Below are 24,348 nucleotides of genomic sequence, written 5' to 3'. Positions count from 1 at the left end.
CATCTCAACAATCAACTCAACATCCATGCCCTCTTGTCTATGTAGACTTCTGCCATCATGTTGTGTGAGGTTATTATTTAGAGGATTTGGATCCTGCACCCTCAAGCGGCAGGACTTAGGAGTCACAGAGTCACATGGTATGTCTGACAGCATGATTCCTGGATTCCCTGATTCCCTGCATCAACATGCCAGAGTGAGCGCTGTTAGGGGTAAAACTTATGGTTGGACTGAATGTATTTTTCGTTGGTCACCTGGGATTTTAAATTCTAAATGCCAATGAAAAACTTAAGTCAGAATGGAATTTTATGGTGGTTTATTTGCAATAGAGTGAAGATATCAAGGAAGAAAGAGAGGAAAAGGAGAGAGATAACAGGCAAGAGTTCAGAGACCCTGGGGGGGTGGGCATAGAGGATTAAATCTAGCACAGCTTCCAGCCATGAGGCCTCCTCCCAGAAGAGGGGCCTCCTTTTGAAGGCTGGTACCTCCAGAAAGCCAAGGAAAGGAGAGTAACCCTTGCACTCACCATGTGACTGTCAAAGAGAAGCAGTCTGAGGTCTCACACTGGAGCTCCCTCCACAGTCAAGTTCTACCGCCCAGATCCCCCTCACAGGAAGTGACATGAACTATAAAGGCAGTTCTTTACGTCACTTCCTGTGTCTGACATGTACCAATGGTGGCTTAAACTTGGCTTTGGACAGGCGGGGGAGGGGGAAGGGTGTCAGTCAGTTGTTTCTGATTTGTCACTTGCTTGCACAGTCATATGCAGGTCATAGACCTTCCTCCCCCTCACTTAATCCTTAAGTGGAGGCGTATACATTCCTAGTTGCTAAAATTCTTAAGCAGGGTGGAGTAAATCTAAAATTCACAGTGCAGCATCACCATGGAGGCAGGAGCTATAGGTTTTAAAAAGCAATGGTAGGAAGGAGAGAGGTCTCTTTACTTTCATACCTGTCTCTGGACTGGTGTTTTCCTCCAAGCTCTTAACTTATCTTTTGATTTCTGGCAAGTTGGGGAACTGACTGCAATAGGGGATTGGATCTTTCCAAGTTAGGCTGAAAACCATCTTTCTTTCTATCTCTCTCTCTTTACTAATAAATGCTTACAAATCTAGTAATAAGCCTCCAGATGAGTTTTTATTTATAATATTTCTAACTGCCTGTGAGAATTAAAATTGAGTTATAACTCAAGCATTATCTTTGTAAGATTTATTAAAATAAAAAACTAAAGTAAAACCTGCCTAATTCAACCACAATCTTGATAAAAAAGAGAAAGAGAGGCAGAGACACTGAACTATACACAAAATGACCATACAATGTGGTAGTGAGAGAGGAGAGGAATTCTGGAAAATACGGAAGGACTTTTAGGAGATGAAGTCCAAAGGTAGAAAATTTCCACTTATACATTCCCTAAAAATGATGAAATTCTTAGTAGTTATATGTGTTATCTTCACATATAGGAATATAAAGAGTTCTTTATTGAGTCCTCTCTTTCATGTTTGCCCTTTTATGCTTATTTTGAGTTTTCTGTTTGAATGTCAAATTTTCTATTCATCTCTAATCTTTTTCATAATGTTTAAAAGTCCTCTGTTTTAATAAATATACATTTTTTCTCTGAAAAATTATACTCAGTTTTGCTAGAAAGGTTAATCTTGTTTGTAATCCTAGCTCCTTTTCCTTCTAGTATATCATATTCCAAGTTCTCTGCTCAATTAATATGAAAGCCTCTAAATTTAATGTGACACTATCGCTCTGACTAGGATACTTAGATTGTTACTTTCTGTGACACTATCGATCTGACTATGATACCTGAATTGTTACTTGAAGTATTTTCTTTTTGACTTGGAGTTCTGAAATATGGCTCTAGTATGCTTGGGAATATTCTTTTTGGGTTTTCTTTCAGTAAGTAATTGGTGGATTCTCAATTTCTATTTTATCCTATGGATCTAAGATATTGGGGCCATTTTACTGTTAAATCCTTGAAATATGTTTAGGCTCTTTGATCATGGCTTCAAGTATACCAATAATTCTTAAATTATTTCTTCTCAATTTGCCTACAAGATGAGTGTTTGTTCAATGAGATGTCACATTTTCTGCATTTTTTTTCATTCTTTCAACTTTGTTTTGTAGCACCTGGAACTTTAAGCAATAAACATTTTGAGACTATTTCCTTGAGAATAACACCATTTATTAATAGGGGAACACAATATTGTAATAAAGGATCAGTCAATTATGCATAGCCTCTCAAATCACTTAACCCCTGTTGCCTAGCCCTTAGCACTCTTCTGCCTTAGAACCAATACCCCGTATTGATTCTAAGATGGAAGGTAAGGGTTTAAAAAAAAAAATTATACATAGCCTCTGTCCAGAAAGACCTTATATAGACTTCTGTTTGAAAACTGTTATAATTTTTCTCAAATCTGCTCTTCCCCACTAGTGTATTCTTCCCTTCTCTTTTCATCTTTAAAAAAACCCAACCAGGGGGCAGCTGGGTAGCTCAGTGGATTGAGAGCCAGGCCTAGAGATAGGAGGTCCTAGGTTCAAATCTGGCCTCAGACACTTCCCAGCTGTGTGACCCTGGGCAAGTCACTTAACCCCCATTGCCTAGCCCTTACCACTCTTCTGCCTTGGAGCCAATACAGAGTATTGACTCCAAGACGGAAGGTAAGGGTTCAAAATAAATAAATAAATAAATGAAAAATAAAAAAAAAAACAACCCAACCTATTATTTATTTTTAGCATTTAAAAAAAAATTATGAGTTCCAAATTCTCTCCCTCCTTTCCATCGTTCCCCTGCCCATTGAAAAGGCAGGCAATACGATATAAGTCTATACTTTTCATTTTTTTTAAACCTTTACCTTCTGACTTAGAATCAATATTAATATTGGTTCCAAGGCAGAAGAGTGGCAATGAGGATTAAATGACTTGCCCAGGGTCATATAGCTAGGAAGTGTCTGGTGTTAGACTTGAACTTAGACCTCTCTTCTCTAGTCCTGGTTCTCAATCCCCTGAGGCACCTAGCTGTCCCCCTATTCTTTTTTTTTTAAATATATTTTATTTGATCATTTCCAAGCATTATTCGTTAAAGACATAGATCATTTTCTTTTCCTCCCCCCCACCCCCCATAGCCGACGCGTAAGTCCACTGGGCATTAGATGTTTTCTTGATTTGAACCCATTGCTTTGTTGATAGTATTTGCATTAGAGTGTTCATTTAGAGTCTATCCTCCCCTCAACCTCTGTATTCAGGCAGTTGCTTTTTCTCGGTGTTTCCACCCCCTATTCTTTTTAAAAGATTGCTATATGCTTTTCTTGATTCCTGTGTTTGCCCTTCAGAGTTTCTATTCATATTCAGCTCTTGTCTTTTCACCACAAATTCTTGAAAACCCTGTTTCATTGAGTCCATTTTTTCTGGGTATTTTATTCTCATTTAAAAGGTTATATCTTTTGCCTTCTGAAATTTTGTATTCCAAGCTCATTTATCAAACATTTTAAAACTTTTTAACTTGTTTCATCTCTTCCAGTAATTCTTGCCATGTTTTTCTTTGAAGCTTTTTGGTTATAGATATTTGGAGATATCCTCTTGTACGTTTGTGACTTGAGTGTCACCATAATAGTTTTTTATGGGATTTTTTAATTTGCTCATTCTTCTAACCTGCCTTATGACATTGGACTTGATGTTAGGATATATAGGATTATTGACACTTCTGGATCTAAGGTCTGGGCTAATACTCCTGCAGAGAGACCTTGATGGTATTTAGTACAATTTAGCCTGAGGGACCTGCAAGCTTTCAGTGTTCTCAAAGGCAACCTGAATTAGGACAAAGTCTGATTTTTGCCCTCCTGCTCACAGCTCTCCAAGTTCTTGGCTTAGGTTTAGGTTTAAGCAACATACCTATGAGCTTGCTCCTAGTTGGAAGTTCCAGTAAACTGTTGCCTGACCCTGCCATTTTCAGCCCCTTGGAAAAGTATTGCTAGTTCAGAGTACAAAACTATAGGTTCTTCTTTGTTCTTGGATTCCTATGTTAGCCATTTCTACTTCAGGCTTCAGACTAGGTTAGAAGCTGGCATGGAGATCTCACTCTGTCCCTGATGTTAACTCTGCAGCCACTACTGGCTTCTGAACTTGCTACTTGTTTGGTATGCTACCTAAGACCTGCAACCAACTCCTCACACTGCAATACCAGTCATAGATTCAGGTCCACTCCCTGGTGTGACCTGGATCTGTGAAATAAAATTAGGTAGGAAGTAAACAACATAGCTGTCAGGTTACAGATATTACTGCACCCTGCAGTATTTAAATTTAGGCCTCTCTTTGCCAAACCTCTTCTTTCCCTGGTACATGGCCTTTCCTTCAACCTGTGTGCTTTTGCTCAGCCTTTCTTGGACTATCATCATTTCTAATATCCACAGACCCTCTTTGTTTTTTTTATTCACACCAGGGCTAGAAAAATGACTTACTGGGATTTTTTCTTGGATTTCCTATTCAGAACTTACTTAGTATGGTGTATTTTCTAGATCTCCCCAGGAGTTTTTGGGTAGAGGGTGGCTGGTATTCTACCATCATGAATCTGCTGAAGGCTATTTGAAGAAACTAGATGACTGATGTTACAGAAAATATCCTCATCTCTCTTGAATAGTTGGATGGTTATTGTGAAGGGCCCAGAGGAGTTCTGTGAAGTTATTTTGATCATACCAGTGTCGAATTCAATCGCCCTGGGGGAAGAAAATTTAAAAAGCTCCAAATGACATATGGTAGAAAAATAGGAAATAACTCACTCACAATTTGCCCAATCTATAATAATGTGTAAAGCCTGATCAAAGACGTTTTTGATGCAAGATGAAATCTTTCTTCTCCGTCACTGTTGTTATTCAAGGAAATAGCTCACTTGCTGAAATAAAAAACTTCTTGGTTTAAAAATACATCTGCAAATTATGCATAAGACCAGGTGTTGCCAGTACCAAAAGACAAGTTAATGCCTAAATGAAATGATACTGAATTTATGTTAAAAAATCAGCTGTCTTGGTCCAATAGTCTATAATAATTAAAGGGGAAAAAAGTTAGAAAAATTTTGGTTCAAACCTGTATCTAAGAAAGTAGCAGTATAACTTGTGAAAGGATGAATTCTAGAACTTATTCAATATTCAGTAAACATTTATTAAAAAAGCATTGTACTAAGTACTAGGTATACAAAAAGAGGCAAAAGACAGACTCTACTTCTGCAGATAGTAAGCTTCAACTGCAGTGTTTTGAGCATGATCTGTGTTTTAGGAAAATCACATTAGTGACTGAATAGAGAATGTTTTGAAGTGGGGAGAGTGGAGACAGTCTGACCCTATGTAGGCTATTGCAGTAATTAAGATGTGAAGTGTTGAGAACCTGCTCTAGAGTGATAACAGTGTCAGAAGAGAGAAGGGGGCATATTTGAAAGATGTTGCAAATGTGAAAATTATAAACCTTGGCAATAGTTTGGACATGGTGAAGGAGGGAAGGATGGCAGTCAGAGATAGTGAAGAATCTAGAATGACTCCTAAGTTTCGAGCCTAAAGGATAGGAGGATGGTGTTGCTCTCCACAAGAATAAGGAATGTGGCAGTTGGAGAAGGTTTAGAGGGAAAGATAACAATTTCATTTTGGACACTGAGTTTAAAATGTCTATTGGACAACCAGTTCAAATGTCTAAAAGGCAACTGGAGATATGAGATTATAAATCAGCAGAGAGATCAAGGCAGGAAAAGAATAAGAGCATTTCATCATATGAAATGGGTAAAGGAAGAAAAAGTGGCAGAAGACATCTGGGGGGAAAGGAGATAAGGAAGAGGGAGCTCACAGCAAGTGGCCTCATTTTTTTTGCTGTTAAAGATGAGGCAAAGATCACCACTGAGAGAGCAGGGGTAGCGGGGAACTATGGGGGGTCTGAGGAGTGGTGAAGAGGTTTATAGGAACTGCTGTGGGTAGTGGGATAGTAAATTGATGAAGGAGGTATAGAAGGATTGCCTAGTAGCAGTAAGGGCCCACTTGTGGTTATGTAACATAGATTTGTAATGGACTCAGTCTGAATAATTCTGTGATTTTTTTCATTTTTATTCAGAAGTATGTATGTCGTCATGAAGGTGATGAATGGTGGGAGTGATTCAAGGCTGAAACTTAGCTAGGCATAATTTGTAATATGATAAGGAGGGTAGGGATTCAAGAGAGAGGAATAGTAGAGTTGAACTTATTCATTATTTATTTATTTTTGGATTTTTATTTAATTATTCAATTTTGAACATTATTCCTTGGTTACAAGAATCATATTCTTTCCCTCCCCTCCCCCACCCACTCCTCCAATAGCTGACGCACAATTCCACTGGGTTTTACATGTATCCTTGAGCACAACCTATTTCCATGTTGTTGATGTTTGCACTAGGATGATCATTTAGGGTCTACATCCCCAATCATAACCCCTCAACCCGTGTAATCAAGCAGTTGTTTTTCTTCCGCATTTCTACTCCCACAGTTTTTCCAGTGAATATGGATCGTAAATCCCTCCGGGTTGTTCAGGATCACTGCATTGCCACTAGTGGAGAAGTCTTTTACATTTGATTGTACCACAGTGTATCAGTCTCTGTATATAATGTTCTCCTGGTTCTGCTCCTCTCACTCTATATCAATTCCTGGAGGTCATTCCAGTTCACATAGAATTCCTCCAGTTCATTGTTCCTTTGAGCACAATAGTATTCCATCACCAACATCTACCACAATTTGTTCAGCCATTCCCTAATTGAAGGGCATCCCCTCATTTTCCAATTTTTTGCCACCACAAAGAGTGCAGCTGTGAATATTCTTGTACAAGTCTTTTTCCTTATCATCTCTTTGGGGTATAAACCCAGCAGTGCTATGGCTGGATCAAAGGGCAGTCTTTTAGTGCCTTTTGAACAAAGTTGCACTTATTTATTGAAGAGTCAAGATGGGCAGAAGAACAGAGTGCACCGGGCAAGGGAGATAGCCTAGGAGAAAATTGAGGAGTCAACGTATTAGAGGTTATAGTGAGAGTGAAGGGTAGAATTGTATAAGGGAAGATATAAGGAGAGGTAAAAAGCCAAAAAATTATGGTCACATAAGGGGATTTAAGAATTCTTGAACGTTTGGGATATATTTGGGAGTGTGGGTAAGTTGTAGGGTATGACCATCTTTGTAGCTCAGGTGGAATGGAGGAGTAGCACTCAGTAGGAGAGTAAATTGAAGAACTGAGTGATTAGGATGTTTGAGGGCAAATCAATATGCATGTTGAAGCCTCCTAGAATGAAAGCAAGAGTTGAGAAGGTGAGAGAAAATTGTAAGTCAGGTACTAAATTCATTTAGGAAAGAAGGGGTTTTGTAGAAACAGTACCAAAATTTTTGATTGAGTAGTAGATATGAATACTATGAACCTCAAAGGAAGAGAAGTTACTCGGTGAAGGAGGAAAGGGAGGAACCTGGAAGTGGCAGTGGGGACTAAGTAGTATAGACAAAACTGGAAAGAGTGGCCAGGAAGGCTTTGTCATCAAGAAAAAAAGCAGGTAAGAGCTAGTAGTTGGAAGGATTTAGAGATGAGTAGCTTCAAGACAGAGGGAAGTTTGTTGCCTATATAATAGGCATTCCAGAGGGCACAGTGGAAGGACTGGGTGAAATTAGGATAGAACTTTAGGGTGGGAGAGTTCAGGTGTATGGGAATAATGAATTAGATTATAGGGAGTATGAGTGCGGTTTTGATGATGGTCTGTAGGAATTCAGAGTCACTGGAATGTGAAGGATATGACAAGGTTTGAGAATCAAAGGACAGGTGCAGCAAAAGATAGGAGGGTTGAAGTCAAAGAGAAGGATATTCTTTCCATTAGAGATGTGACACATTACAGTTAGACTGGGATGACAGCAGGAGATGAAAGAAACCTTGTGCTGTCCCAGATGGAAGATGTAGATCAAGGATGCCTGGCCTGGCCCCAAACAGCCTTTACTCAGGGAGCCTTCTGTACCAAGTAGGAGATGGAAGGCACAGAATGTATGAAGTTTTCTCACCTAATGGGGATGACTTTGCAGAGATTAAAGGCAGCATCTTGTGGACTTAAGATTTATTTAGCTATTAAAATATATTTGGTAAAAAAGAAAAGAATGAAACAAGACTTGTTCCTCTCCTCAGGAAACATAGATTATAAAAGTGGGGTTAAGATGGATAAACAAATCATTCTAATACTAAACAGAGCACAGCAAGTGCAACAGAGAGATCCACACAGTTTTATAAGAAATGTGTGGATAAAGAGATAGATCATTTTGAGTGGGTGGTAGTTCATAAAATACTCTATGAAAGACATAGAATCTGAATTCCATGCTACCTACCACCAATTGAATGATGATTTGGTGCTTATTAATGGTTCCATAGTTCTGACAAGTTAAGCTGATAATCATAGCATATAATTAAAAAAATAAGACTTCTAGCCCTTACTTCAAAGACTGAAAATTGCATGATATTTTATTATAAGAAATTTTGATAAATTTAGAAAATTTTGTTAAATGTAAGGCATCTAAAAACAATTAAAATATTTGTTCCTGAGGCATTGTAATAGATGTAGATGTGTCACATCTTTGATGTTATTAAGCAATTAAAATTTATTTTTATGAAATGTTTCATTTATCTTTCAGATAAAACTGCCACCAATGATGGAAATCATAACTGCTGAACAACTGATGGAATATTTAGGTCAGTGTTGAACAAAATAGATTATTTGTATCTCTTTCAGAGGAAAATATCTTTTAAAATTATCTTGTTATCTTCCCAGCTGTGTAACCCTTGGCAAGTCACTTAACCCCCATTGCCTAGCCCTTACTGCTCTTCTGCCTTGGAGTCAATCATATTTACTCAATCATATTGACTCCAAGACAGAAGGTAAGGCTTATTTATTTAAAAAAAATATCTTGTTATAAAGTTTGTTTTGAGATGCTATAAAAATTATAAATTTAAGCAATGATATCAAGTTATTTTAAAATTATTGTCCTTAGAAATGGTTTCTGTACCTTTCTGCCTAAATGTAAGATTATATAGTCACAAAAAGAAAATGTGCTATTTTGGAAAATTATGTGATATATGATAATTCCCCCAAAGTACAAATTAAATACTTAACAGTGGAGTTACCTGTGGGCAGCAAGCTGGCCCAGTGGATAGAGAGAGTCAGTCAGGCCTGGAGATGGGAGATCCTCGGCTCAGATCTGGCCTCAGATACTTCATAGATGTGTGACTCTGGGTAAGCCACTTGACACCCCCTTCCATGCCTACCATTGCCTAGCTCTTATTTCTCTTCTATCTTGGAAACAATATTTAGTATTGATTCTAAAATGTAAGGTAAGGGTTTAAAAAAACAGTTGAATTAGGATTTATAAGTTATACATTTCCATATCTTGTGATCTGGTTTTTAGTGTATGATAAATGTGGTATTACAGCTTCTCTTCTGGATAATGCACTAGACTCAATATTCATTCTTATGCAGTTTTACCATGACAGAGCTTTCTGTCCTTGGGAAAGTCAATTTACCTCTCTAAATCTCAATTTCCTTGCATGTAAATGAGAGTATTAAAGATGGACATTTGATGAATCTGTGATATGTAATATTTATTGGGAAAATGGCTGGGATTGAAGAACAGAGGATACTGAAGGTTTTATAACAGGGAATGGAGGAGTTGAAGGGAGAAAGGGAATATGGCTGCTGGTGAGGTAAAAGGAGAGAGCTGCCCCCTGCCGAGAGACTGATTTTGAAAAATGGAGTTCCTGAGAAATGGGCCACTTATGATAGCCTGAGAGGACGTCTTCTCTATAGATTGATGTTGCAGATACCCCAGAGCAGGTAAGCACGAACCCTCTTGAGGGATAAGCCTCCCCCTAGACCAAGGTCACCCAGCAGGGGTCCAATAAGGACCATTTACACTTGAATGGCTATCCTGAGGTTCAGCTCTTTCTATATCCCTTGAAATGTTAGTCCTCTTATCTGACTGCAATATTCAAATAAAGATAAATTTTAATAAAAGGTTTGGATTGGGGAGGTATCAGGGAGGAGGGAAGAGGGATTTCCCTAGATGAGGCTTGAATCTCTCAGCTTTTGAGCTGAGGCCAGGCCTCACAGGCTGGTGGAGGGTTTCTCTTATTCCTGTCTATGCTATATCTGTGCTAGCTTTCTTAATTTCAAAAGTCTTAGCAGTAAACAGCGAGAGGAAGAAAAGTTCTGACCTTCAGAGCTGGTTGGACGTGTCTCTTCGGGCTGACACCCCTGAAGACTGGCCTTACAGTCCAAATTGCTTCCCTTAAGTCCTTTTGTCTAATGAACATGATCACAGGGATCCAGGTAGAGCACACAATTGGGAAATTTAGGAATAGAGTCACTTCTATCCAGAGACAGGGAGAGAGCCCCTTCCACTTCAAAGGCCAGGAAGGAAGTTCTAGTCACAAGACCAACTGCTGCTCCCAGTTGCCCCTTCCCCCACCAACTGTCAGTCTTGTCAATATCATCTCTCTAACACTCTTAACTGCTGTTGGTTCCAACTCAGTGGAAGAAAGTCCAGAACTTGCTTTAGTTTTCCTTTCCACAGATACCAATATATTATTCCCTCCAATGATGTATATTGTAATTTATCCATGCCTACCCAGCCTGGGTAACTTTTGTCCATGTCATCCTATAAATTTGCCTCCAAGAAATTCTTCCAATGTCTATTCATCACTTAACATTAAATAAATACCTTTGGGAATACATGGCAATCTTCTGGTGATTCCTCACCCATGTGATATGACTAGCCCATCTTTTTTTTGAAAATTTTATTTAATTAGATGGTTTAGAATATTTTTCCATGGTTACAAGACTCATGTTCTTTCCCTCCCTCCCCCTAGCTCCCTCCTGTAGCTGGCACACAATTCCACTGGGTTTACCATGTGTCATTGATCAAGTCCTATTTCCATACTATTAATATTTTCACTAGGGTGATCATTTAGAGTCTACATCCCCAGTCATATCCTCATCAACCTATGTGATCGAGCAGTTGTTTTTCTTCTATGTTTCTACTTCCACAGTTCTTCCTCTGGATGTAGATAGCATTCTTTCTCATAAGTCCCTCAGAATAGTTCTGATTGCTACTAGTAGAGAAGTCCATTACATTTGATTGTACCACAGCATATCAGTCTCTGTGTACAGTGTTCTTGTGGTTCTGCTTCTTTCACTCTGCATCAGTTCCTGGAGGTCGTCCTAGTTCACATGGAATCCCTCCACCTTATTCCTTTGAGCACAATAGTATTCCATCACCAACATATACCACAATTTGTTCAGCCATTCCCCAATTGAAGGGCATCCCCTCATTTTCCAATTTTTTGCCACTACAAACAACGCAACTAGCCTGCCTTTTAAAAACATACATAGACTGTAGCTATACCTGTTCACAATTGTTTAAAAAGTAAAAATTCCATACTTTCATTGTTTATTTAGTACCAAGCCAGTTACTTGGATTGATCAGTAGTTTTTATTGTTTTGTAGATAAAGATGTAAAGCATTAGAATTGTAACTTGAACATTCTTTTGCTGATGACTGGCAAGAGGACAGGAACCCCAAAATTATGTCCATTGCCATCTCTGCCTCTGTCAGAAATATTAAGACAGGCGTGGGAATAGTATTCTGCAAAGTTCACTTTGTAAGCAAGTTAAATTTCCTCAGGGGGGGCAGCTGGGTAGCTCAGTGAATTGAGAGCTAGCCCTAGAAACAGGAGGTCCTAGGTTCAAATCTGGCCTCAGTCACTTCCCAGCTGTGTGACCCTGGGCAAGTCACTTGACCCCCATTGCCTAGCCCTTACCACTCTTCTGCCTTGGAGCCAATATACAGTATTGACTCCAAGACGGAAGGTAAGGGTTTTTTAATAAAAATAAAAAAAAAATTTTTTTCATCAGAAAACTTAGCCCTTTGAGGGACATGCAGTTGCCACAGGACCAGTGGAATTGATACTTTTGATAAGTGATCCTTTTGTATATGGTCATTCTCCATTCTGTGGAGGTGAATAATATATCAGCTCACCCTCTAGTCTCACTTAGATTATACCTCTTACCAATAATGAGGTAATATATAACATATAACAAGATTCTTTTTTAATTATTAAATTATGGTTTTAATACCTTTTATATTGATAATTGCTATTCTTTCTGAATTTGTCCTAGAACAATTGATGGCTTGTTTAATAATCTTACAAATTAAAATATTGCCTAACAGGTATTATACTTGCATATTTCCCTTTTTGTTGTGTTCTCCAATCAGAATGTTTTATTTTTAGTAGGACACAGAGATATTTACCAAGTTCTCCTAATAGTCTAAAAATAAGTTCCCAGTTTTTATTATATCTACTCTTTTCTTATAGATAGGATATGTGTTCTGATTAGTAGACATCAATTGAATCAGGTTGAATTGATAGTCATGAAGATAAAAAGCAATGCTAGAAATGCATTAGATATTTTCTTATGATTTTTGGCTTTGGTAGGAGCTATATTTGTTAGTTTCAAATCTCCATGGGAAAAAAATCTATAACTCCAAATTTAAGTTATATATGAGCTTAGAGGGAGGAAATGGGAAGAATTAGAGATCCCCAAATTCTTCCTCTGTTTCCTAGATTATTGTCTGAGAATTTGAATCAAGGAAAATAGCAAGTAATATATTTACATGAATTCAGATGACATTTATTAAGTGTTTATTATATGCAAGGTACTCTAGGTGCTCAGACAAACAAAATAGTTCCTTCTGTCAAGAAGCTTATATTCTGTTGAAAGAAGCATATACACACATAAATAAGTAATTTTAGAACCAAAAAACATCATATGAGTAATTTTTTAGTGCCTTGTACAATTTAATATATATTTTTAAAAGAAATTGTACTTAACAGAAGTTTATGACTTTTCATATACAGCGTTTTTGTTCTTTATAATTGGAATTTTTGAGTTAGATGATTAAGTTTGTAATTTTAATTGTAATTTTATTTAAAAAAAAAATTCCAAAGAGAGGGAGAGAGCACCAAAACAATGGAAGGGTCTTGAAAAATGGATTAGAAGGTGACACCTACCCGAGTGTTGAAGGAAACTAGAGATCCTGTTATTTGTGTTTGCTTTTAAAATGGATTTTTATTGGTAATTTTTGTTTTTATAGTACCTACATTCCTTCTGTATTATTTTCCATCTCTTTTCCCTTAAAACAATTTTTTTCAAGAGAAAGAGAAAAAAATTAAGCAAAACCAATTAACATTGGTTATTGAAAAAAATCTGAGTTTATTTGTGGGGTATTTTATCTGTAGCCCCCAAGTCTGAAAAAGAGTGGTGATGCAAGTGTGGAAAAGAGACATCTTCTTTTGGGTCAAGTTTGCCCTCATGGCATTCAGTTTTAATTATTTTTTGTTTTTTTTCTATTATGCAGTCTTTGTGTATATTACTTTTTTGACTCTAAATTTATTTCACATTATTTTAAGTCCTTCTATATTTTTCTGTATTCATTATATTCATTTTTTCTCATGGCATAGTAATATTCTATTACATAACATGCACAACAATTTATAGAATTCTACTTTGTTTCCAGTTTGTTGCTACAACAAAGAATGCCATTGTAATTATTTTTATTTATATGGAGTCATTCTTTTTTATCAGTAACCAACCACCTTGGGGTATGGGTGTGTGTATGTGTATGTATGCCTAGCAGCATCTGGGTCAAATGAAATGGAGATTTTTATTTTTATTTCATAAATCCAAATTAGGAAGCTAGTAATTCTTAAGTAGTAGAAATGAAACTGGAAAATGCATTGTAGGGACATGAGCAAGGCATACAGAGATACAGAGAGAAGAGTTGGCATGTCATATTCTAAGAATGGGTCACTTTGACTGGAGTATGTGAAAGGAAGTAATTGTGAATTAAATTTAGGAATGTAGGTTGGATCCAAATGCCAGGTAGAGAAGCTTATATTTTAAACTAATAGGAATAGGGAACCAGTGATGATATTGAAAGGCTTAGACTTCTGATTTAAAGTTGTCTTGGCTACTATGAGATAATATTGTAGGATAAGAGGCAAGCAAAGTGATCTATTAGGTTATTACTAGTCAGTTGTCATTATTGCTATAGTTAGCAGTCAGTATATACTTATGAAATGGCTACCGTATGCAAGGTACTGTACTAAGTGCTAGGGATACAATTTTCTTAAACATAGTCCCTCTCCTTACGGAGCTTACAATCTAATAGGGGAAAACAACGTGCAAAAAGAACCTAAAAAGGAAACAAGGGAATGTACCCAGTTCAGGGGCATAGTGGAGAAGTCCCAATGAAATGAGGAGGGCCTAACCTAGAAAAGTAGCCATGGGAATAGAGAAAAAGAGACAAACAGGAAATGTACTATGGCGATAGGATGGGCAATACCTGACAATTGATTGGATATGAGAATGAGGAAGAGAAAAGGATGACACTGGGGTTGCAAATTTTGTTAATTAGAAGCATGCTGATCTCCTTCAACAGAGATAATTTTAATAAAGAGAATTTTATTCATTAATTTATGTACAGTGCATATAGTTAATGTTTGATTATTGACTCATTCTGTGACCTTAGGCTAGTCATTTAACCTGTCTGGGCCTGTTTTCTCATATGTAAAATAAGGGTATAATCTCTAGATAATCTCTGTGGTCTCTTCTAGCCCCAAACATTTTGACCCTCAATAGATGCTCAAAAAATACTTGCCACACTAAAGATAGGTTCAACTGTTCTCCAGAAAAATTTGGATTGATTTACAAGTCACTTAATTGTATGTATCCTTTCACCCAGCAGTACTACTATTAAGGCATGTACTGCAAAGAGGTCAAGGACTGAGGGAAAGGACTTATGTGTAAGATTTTTTATGGTAGTACTTTTTTTGTAACAGAGACCTGGAAACAAAATAGGAACCCATTAATTGGGGAGTAGATGCACTCCATCCAGTATGTTAACTGGAACATATGAACACAATTAAATTTTACTGAACCACAACAAATGGTGAATATTAGCAATTTCAGAGAAATTTGGAAAGAGTTATATGAACAAGTGAAAAGTGCCATACATTCAGTTCATGAAATTGATTATTTAACCTACAGAAGAAAAGGGAGACATAGTATTTTATTTTAAGTATTTAAGAAATTATTTTTTGAAACTATTATTGATTAGACCTGTTCTGCTTAGCATAGGTGGGAGAACTTGGAGTAATGGTGAAAATTTGCAGGGAAGCAGTTTTGGGCATGATATAAAAATGGAATTTTCATAAAAATAGCTATCCCAAACTGGAATGAAGTGCTTCAGGAGTAAATGGGTTCCCCATTACTGGAAATCTTCAAACAGATGCTTGTTGGAAACTGTAGGGAAATTTTCTGCTAAAGTATGATTCAAACTAGATAACCTTTGAAGTCCCAGCCCTGAGGATCCAGAGCCATTACCTTTTTACCAAAACTAGTTTCCCATCCCAACATTATAATTTCTGTTGATTATATTATTGTTTCAAGAACTATCTTTAAATTACTCAAAATTACTAATACAAATGTACAACATAAGTCAATTCTTAGGTTTCCATACTTATCAAATTGGCATAGATGATAATGGAACATTTTTTTTTAATCCATAGGGAAAATGTAGTATATTAGACTTACTGATTCACTGGTGATGAAGCTATGAATTTGTCTGTCAAGCTTGGAAAATAATCTAGGATTCTGTAAAAAAAAGTTAAAGAACTGTTCTTTCCTTTTGACCTAGCTACCTCACTGTTTGTAATTAGTACCCAAAGTCTGTCATTAGCTACAAGAAAAGACTTATTTATATGAAAATAAAAACACTACTACTTATATTGTAGAAAACCTAGAAACATAGTTGCATGGTAAGCAGATGGAGGATGGTTAAACAAATGCAGAACTAGAAAGAGCAAACAAAGAACAAAGTTAGAGTAATGATAGAATCACAATTTTAAGTGATAATAAAATTTGGTTTCTCCTTTTGAGTAATAATGGAAATCATTGAAAAGGTACTCTATGGCCTGATGCAATGAGCCCATTATGCAAATAGAAACAGAAATAAATATAGGGAATCCATCTTCCATTGAATGCTTCATAGAACATCTTATATAGGGGTGTATGTAGTATTCAAGGAGGACTAGCATTAGTGTGAGTGTTGTTGAGCCTTTGGCAGGGCTGCCCATCCACCTTGGTGTCCACTTTTCTCCCACCTTTCATCTGTGGCTCCAAGAAGCTGTAGTGTGCTCAGCAGCTACATTCTGGTAAAACTGCTTTTTTAGCCAGGCTAAAGCAGGTTGACTTTTGGTGAATAAAAGGGGATGTCTAGTCCTATCAGCACGATGGATAGATGAGAATAGTTTGTTATTATGACCATGAAGACAACTGAAGCAGGTGCTTAGAGCTTATTAGCTTATTTGGATATTCAAGATGCCTAGGTCATCCACTGCATCTCAGACCATCCCCAGTCATCTTGACTTTTGTCTTGCCATTACACTTCAATGACTTCAATAGAGAGTGAGTGTGAAGACTTTCTGCAACTCTGCCTCACTTAAATCCAACTCACACAAGTCAAGACATCACCCTTGTGATGTTATTGGCCCTCATTGTAAACAAAGGATGAACAACAAGGACATCTTCTGTCATAGCAGAGAAAACCTTTCATTGGTAATCCCTGTTTTCAGCCTTCCTTCAGATAAATTATCAGAAGATCATTGAATATAGTTCTCTTTGATTTCATTATGAACAAAGCCTTTATTAAATAATGTTACGATTATTATAAAAAGTTGGCTTAGTTATAGAAAAACTTTAACCTCTTCTCCAATTATCACATTTTTTAAGTACTTACAACATTCCAGGCTCTCTACTAGTGTAAAAATTAAATTAGTCTCTAGTAATAGAAATATTATATTTTATGAGGCTTATTAAGGATTATTTCAAATCAAGGAATAAAGAAAATACAAAATAAGAAAACCTCATGCCTAGGGCTGATTAGCCCATTCAAAACCCCTGCGCATACTCATTGCGATCTTGCCCAGGTGGATACTCAGGTGAGATTATAGGAAATTCTGGGAAATACCAAGGACTTCTGGGGATTGAAGTCTAGGGTTCAAATCTCCATTTTAAACTAGGCCCTGGGGATATAAAGATAAAAATTAAATAAATCCTGCTCTCAAGGTGCTTACTCTCTGTCTCAGGAGACATCATGTAGATGATAAGTATATAAAAAACATTTTGGATAAGATGAATTTCTGTAATATTGCATTCATTCTTTTCCTTATTTAGTTATCAACAAAGAGTAAGTTACTTATAAAGATTAAAATTAATATTCAATTCTCCAAGTATCATGAAAACATAACTAACTTATAACTTGAACTAGAGGTACATATGAATATTGCAGTTTTTAAAGGGAAATTAACAATAATTTGGGGATAAGAGGAAAATAAAAGGGAAAAGGAACAGAACCAATAATATGTGCATTGACAAAAAGCCAATTGGGGGCAGTCCCCTTTGGCATAAGAGTGTACATTCAAAACAAAAGCATTTAAAGCCCCCCAAGGTTCAAATTTGCCATATCTCAAAGTTCACTCTGGATCTTCTGATACAGCGTGTTGTATCTTCAGGCATCTTCATGGCACCTTCTAGATTCTGGGAGGTAGTCTCTTGTTCTAAATTTGGCTCAAATTCAAGTCAAAGTTCACAATACCATAGACCCCCCTGAGGAAAATAATATATTCACCTCCTGAAGAGGATACAGGTATGCATGTAGGAATTACACAGGGATACATGGTTGAGTCATAAGGCATATAAATCAAGTATCAAAAACATCAAGAAATCAAAGAAATTAAAATAAAAAAATAACTTCTGAGTCAGATAAAAAATATATAAAGAAAACTTGCCAAAAAAGAAAAAAATTCTGGGAAGAAGGGGAAAAAGTGAGGGGAAAAAAAGGGAAAAAATATCACAACTCACAACAGGTTCTTGTAGTGATCCATGTCCCATAAGTGTGTTGTCACTAACCCAATTTAGCAGTCTGGACTACAATAAGTTGTCACATCATAAGAGAAAATAGAAAAAGAGACTAGATCTCGGACAAATGGGAAATAGAATTTCCTGGTTCAACTCTTTTCTATGTTTTGTTATATGTTTGATGGAGAGTGTGGTACAAGGAAGTCCTGCATTTAACACATGTTGAACAGCTGCAATCTCGAGTCTCATACATGATTAAGTTATTGTGCTTTTTGTGCAGAATGTCATCAATCCTGATGGGACTGGTTTGGTTTCTTTCACCTTTTTTGTGCTTGTTTGGCACTATGCAAGTGAAGTTCTATGCTCCTTTGTGGTCTGTTTGTCTTTGGATTAGACATAGTCATTGAACAAAAGTCTCATAAAAGTCAAAAAACTAGTGGCAGGTTGCTATAGTCTAAAGCTTTTTGGATATTTTGTTTGTTTGTTTTTATTATTATTTTAATAATATTTATTAAAATCCACTTAGAGCAGAAAAAAATTAAAAACAACCAGAGAAATTAAAAACAAAACAAAACAAAAAACAGAGAAAAGCCAAAAGGCACTCCCACCTTACCACTAATACAAGCCAGTGAGACTGCCTGGGCAGAAACGGAAACTCAAAACTCCATCCACATAAGGAAATGCACAAACAGGAAAATGAGAAGGGGATTGTGGGAAATGTAGTCTCTAGGGTTTAAAATTCTAAACCAATACATAATGTTAACATCTTATATCCTCATTTTGGGCATCAATAAAGAGTTCAAATGGGTAGGATTCTAATTGTTATGGATACTTCTTTAAACTTCGAATTTGATGTTGATTTTTTGATATTTTATCAGTTGTGGTTTGCCATATAACATTGGTTTTAAGTGCCAGCTTGTTTTTTTCTTATACTTTTATCAAGAATAGCTTCAATATATGTATATATCATTCTCATAAAGGTTTTTAAAAGATGAGAAAGAAGCATATGGGTAGTTATTTATGTCCTTGATGGCCTTCTTGGGTAATATCATATACATTTTTCCTCTTCTTTTGGTATCTTCTGAACCATGAGAGATCTTGTTACATGATCCCTCAGCATTTTTAAGATTGTGTCAATTCCAACATGGATTTCTTCATTACATACTTTTTTTTTAAAACCCTTACCTTCCATCATGGAATCAATACTGTGTATTGGTTCCAAGGCAGAAGAGTGGTAAGGTCTAGGCAATGGGGATTAAGTGACTTGCCCAGGGTCACACAGCTGGGAAGTGTCTGAGGCTAGATTTGAATCCAGGACCTCCCGTCTCTGGGCATAACTCTCAATATACTGAGCTACCTAGCTGCCACCTTTGTTACATACTTTGTATAGCAAAAATTCTAAAATCTTATACAACACACTAGAATTCTAGTACATGCCCAAATATGGTAATTCCACTGTTGTTAATATTGAAAATAGATTACTATAAAAGCACTGATCATTCTATTCCTTTTCTCATCAATTTTTTCCCTGATACTTGTGAATGCAAATCACTTTAAAAGACTGATATATATTAATTTAAGGTTGCCAAGGAATTCAGCTATGTAATTCCTAAATGAAAACTCAAGTCAGCAGTCAACCTTTTATAGAGTTTAATTACAAACAGGAGGAAGAAAGGTATTAGAGATAGAGAGAGAAAGGGGAGAGAAGGGAATAGGGCTTAAATACCCCCTCTGCTTAGGCTGGGCCAAAGGCCCAAGCCCTTAGATAGCTGAGGCAAAGAAAAGAGATCAGTCCCTACCACTCACGTGACCAAAATGGAGAAACAGTCTCAAGGGCCTCCACCTCCAGCCTCCTTCAGAGCAAGCCCTCCTCTCAGACCTCTCCAGGAGCTCTCCTTCCAGGACCTCTCTCCTCTCAGACTCCTTCAGAGCAAAACCTCCCAGAGCAAAACCTCTTAGAGCAAAACCTCCTCTCTCTGTCCTCAGACCCCGCTATCTTTAAGGAAACCATCTAAGTCCCCTCCCCTCAGTTCTCACATCTACCAATCACTGTCGATGTCTCCCCTGTGCCAATGGTGGCTCTAGCTTGACCCAGGACCGCCCAGAGGTCTGTTTCCTTTGCACATGTCTGTTGAAGGTCATATTCTCAAATAATTAAATCTTGATCTTTGCTGCAGCCCTTCCTAAATCCTGTTACTCTGAGTAGAGTGGAGATTGTAAGTTCCAAGACCTGGTTCTGTCATTCCAAGTATCTCTATTGTATCAATTCTAAAATCAATCATGACTCAAAGAACTTCCTATTCTATGCTTAAGCATAGGTCAGAGCCCTTTCCATTGTTTAGCAAAAGGTTTCTGTCCTCCTAAAGTAGTCTTAAGTAGGGAGGAGAAGGATCCTCCCATGCCAAGGAGTTTCACATTCCAATAGAGTTCTTACTATCAGTAGGAAATTTTTCAAGTATGAAATTTCCCAATGGGGAAATTTCCAACATTTATAAGTCTAAGAAATTTTAAGGTTTACATACTTGACTTAATGAATGCTCTTGAGAGGATAGGATTCTGTTGAGTTTCATACCAATAGAGCCTTTCTATAATATGGTCACTCTTAAGTTTTTCACCAGGATTGAATTGAAGCCCTTCTAGACATCTTAAAACTTTTTATAATTTATACTTTGCTTGTATATTCTAAGAATCCAGGACCACTTTCTTTTTTTTTGCATTATTTTATTTGGTCATTTCCAAATATTATTCATTGGAGAAAAAGATCATTTTCTTTTCCTCCCCCCCTCCCACCACCTCTCCCATAGCCGACGCGCTATTCCATTGGGTATCACATATGTTCTTGATTCAAACCCATTTCCGTGTTGTTGCTATTTGCATTAGTGTTCATTTAGAGTCTCTCTTCAGTCATATCCCCTCAACCCCTGTAGTCAAACAGTTGCTTTTCCTCAGTGTTTTCACTCCCACAGTTTGTCCTTTGCTTGTGGATAGTGTTTTTTCTTCTAGATTCCTGCAGATTGTTCAGGGACATTACATTGACACTAATGGAAAAGCCCATTATGTTCAATTGTACCACAGTGTATCAATTTCTGTGTATAATGTTTTCCTGGTTATGCTCCTTTTGCTCTGCATCACTTCCTAGAGGTTGTTCCAGTCTCCATGGAATTCCTCCACTTTATTATTCCTTTTAGCACAATAGTATTCCATCACCAACAGATACCACAATTTGTTCAGCCATTCTCCAATTGAAGGGTATCCCCTCATTTTCCAATTTTTGGCCACCACAAAGAGCACAGCTATGAATATTCTTGTACAAGTCTTTTTCCTTCTTATCTCTTTGGGGTACAAACCCAGCAGTGCTATGGCTAGATCAAAGGGCAGACAGTCTTTTATCGCCCTTCGGGCATAGATCATTTTCTTTTATAAAAATTGAATATTTTTCCTCAATTACATGTCAAACAATTTTTAACCTTGGTGTTTTGTTGTTGTTGTTTTTTTAAATTTTGAAGCAAATCCTCTCCCTTCCTTCTTCCCTACTCTCCATACTCCCTTAGACAGTAACAATCAGGTATAGATTTTACATATGCAGTATTGTAAAATATTTTTCCCTATTAGTTATTTTGTGGAAGAAAACTTGAACAAAAAAAAACCCAAAAAAGAAAAGAATGAAGAAAGTGAAATATAGTATGTTTCAGTCTATATTCAGCCTCTATGAGTTCTTTCTCTGGCGGTGGATGGTATGTTTCATGAGTTCTTGGGGATTGTCCTGGATCATTGTATTGCTAAGAATAGTTAAAGTCATTCAAAATTGTTTATGAAACAATTTGATATTGCTGTGTACAGTGTTCTCCTGGTTTTGCTCAATTCTCTTTATATCAGTTTATGTAGGTCTTTCCAGGTTTTTCCCAAAATCATCCTGCTCATTATTTCTTAAAATATTTCATTAAAATCATATACCACATCTTGTGTTCAGCCACTCTCCAATTGATGGATATTTCTAGGGCTGCTTTCCATAGTGAGGCATCAGAATAGCACTGTAGAGAGGTTTAAATATAAACATATTTATACACACTGTGACAAGGAAATCACTTTAAAAGACTGATATATATTAATTTAAGGTCGCCAAGGAATTCAGCTATGTAATTCCTAAATGAAAACTCAAGTCAGCAGTCAATCTTTTATGGAGTTTAATTACAATAGGAGGAAGTAAGGAATTAGAGATAGAGAGAGAAAAAAGGGAGAGAAGGGAATAGGGCTTAAATACCCCTTCTGTTTAGGCTGGGCCAAAAGGCCCAAGCCCTTAGATAGCTGGGGCAAAGAAAAGAGATCAGTCCCTATTACTCACGTGACCAAAATGGAGAAACAGTCTCAGAGGCCCCCACCTTCAGCTTCCTTCAGAGCAAGCTTCTCAGAGCACACTCCAACCACTCCGACCAACTCCTCAACCCCCACCCTGAGTCTTCCTACCCCTCTCTCTTTAAGGAAACCATCCAAGTTGCCTCCCCTCAGTTCTCACATCTACCAATCACTGTCCATCAATTTCCCTGTGCCAATGGAGGCTCTAGCTTAACCCAGGACCGCCCAGAGGTCTCTGGCTTTGCACATGTCTGTTGAAGGTCATATTTTCAAATAATTAAATCTTTGATCCTTTGCTACAGCCTTTCCTAAATCTTGTTAACCTGAGTAGGGTAGAGATTCGAATAATTAAATTTTGATCTATGCTGCAGCCCTTCCTCAATCCTGTTAGGACTGAGTAGGGTGGAGATTGATTCCAAGTATCTCCATTGTATCAATTCTAAAATCAATCAGGACTCAAAGAAATTCCTGTTCTATGCTTAAGCATAGGTCAAAGTCCTTTCCATTGTTCAGCAAAAGGTTTCTGTCCTAAAGTAATCTTAAGAAGGGAGGAGGGGGAAACTCTCATGCCAATGGGGTTCACATTCCAATAGCCAAGACCCACTATCAATAGGAAATTTTTCAAGTATGAAATTTCCCAATGGTGAAATTTCCAACATTTATAAGTCTAAGAAATTTTGAGGTTTACAACACATACATATATAACTATTACATGTATAACAAATAACATTTATAAATAATCACTTAATATGAAATATACCAAATTCATCATTCTAAGTCTCTCAAAAGGATTACTAAGAAACCTTGAAGGATTACAGTTTTCACTACATTATGTTGTTCAGGGTCATTGTCAGATATTAATATAATATGTGTAGAGGAACTGTGACGTTTCTTGATTATTTCACTGTATCCATAATATAAAAGTATGGATAGGGTCTCCTGTATAAAATTTTTTTTTTTACTTAACTGTGCTTTTTTTCTACTGACAATTGGTTCTTTTTCATAAATCTTCCATAAAGGCTATATTCAACATAGTGGAGGTCTTTCCTTGAAGCCTTTTAGTATTTTATGAATATCAATGCAGTGCTTTTTTTGTTTATCTTCCATCTCATTACATGACTTGCCCATCACCTTTTCTGATCTTGTATATATCTTTTATGTCTTTAATGACATTTGTCACATAAAAGTAATTTTTGGTAGTATATCCGCCATTTATCTTTTCATTTCCCTCAGAGTCATCATCAGTTCTGATTTTTCTGATATTGTGGTGTCTTTGATTTACAGGATAAAATCTCATTAGGAAAATATTGCTATTAAAATCATATGTTTGTGCAGAGAACAGCCTGAGATCATTTAAAATGTTGTATAGTTTCCAAAATGGGATCTAACCTGTTCCTGTCCTGACCCCTGCTTATTCTGTTACCCATTGATTGTTAACATAACTACATCATTCTTTTTATACAGCTTTACAGTTATCAGTCATCAGTGTAAATAATACAAGACATTTGGACCAGATTAAACATGATTAAAAGATATAGTATTTAAAAAATCTTACCTAGAAAACAATGTAATTTCTCATAAATCATAATGCAACTAATATTTTGACAATTTGTGTCTTGACTGAAATAAATTAATTGCTTGTTATATTTTGTGTTAAAATAATTTTGTGTTATTTTACAATGTTAAACAATTAACTTTAAGAACTACACACTTATTTTACATGCTTTTTGTTTACAGAGCCAAAAAACTTGAAAATACATGCTTATTTTCAAATTTACATTCAATGCAATTTTGTTTACTTTTTAGGAGATTACATCCTTGATGCAAAACCAAAAGAAATTTCAGAAATTCAACGTCTAAACTATGAGCAGGTAATGAAAAGTATATTTGTTTTCAATGGGGAAATCTTTTCACATGACCTGTGTAAATTTAGTATCTTGATATATGTAACACTGTATTCTTGGAAAATTACTGGTAAACTTCTCTCAAATGTTACTTTTTC

At 36.6% G+C, this 24,348-nt stretch overlaps 1 protein-coding gene across 2 annotated transcripts in view; it reads left to right on the top strand.

The window, feature by feature from the left end:
- MINDY2 (MINDY lysine 48 deubiquitinase 2) overlaps positions 1-24,348 on the top strand; it is a 159,476-nt gene that overhangs the window by 36,841 nt on the left and 98,287 nt on the right. For both annotated transcript variants that reach the window (XM_007479668.2, XM_001377578.3), the window contains exons 2-3: positions 8,654-8,711; positions 24,153-24,217. In XM_007479668.2, coding sequence (XP_007479730.2) covers positions 8,654-8,711; positions 24,153-24,217 — 123 coding nt within the window. The remainder of the gene's footprint in view (positions 1-8,653; positions 8,712-24,152; positions 24,218-24,348) is intronic.

The sequence above is a fragment of the Monodelphis domestica genome, chromosome 1 (genome assembly GCF_027887165.1).
Source record: "Monodelphis domestica isolate mMonDom1 chromosome 1, mMonDom1.pri, whole genome shotgun sequence".
Lineage (NCBI taxonomy): Eukaryota > Metazoa > Chordata > Mammalia > Didelphimorphia > Didelphidae > Monodelphis > Monodelphis domestica.
This window is presented reverse-complemented; position numbering and strand designations above follow the sequence as displayed.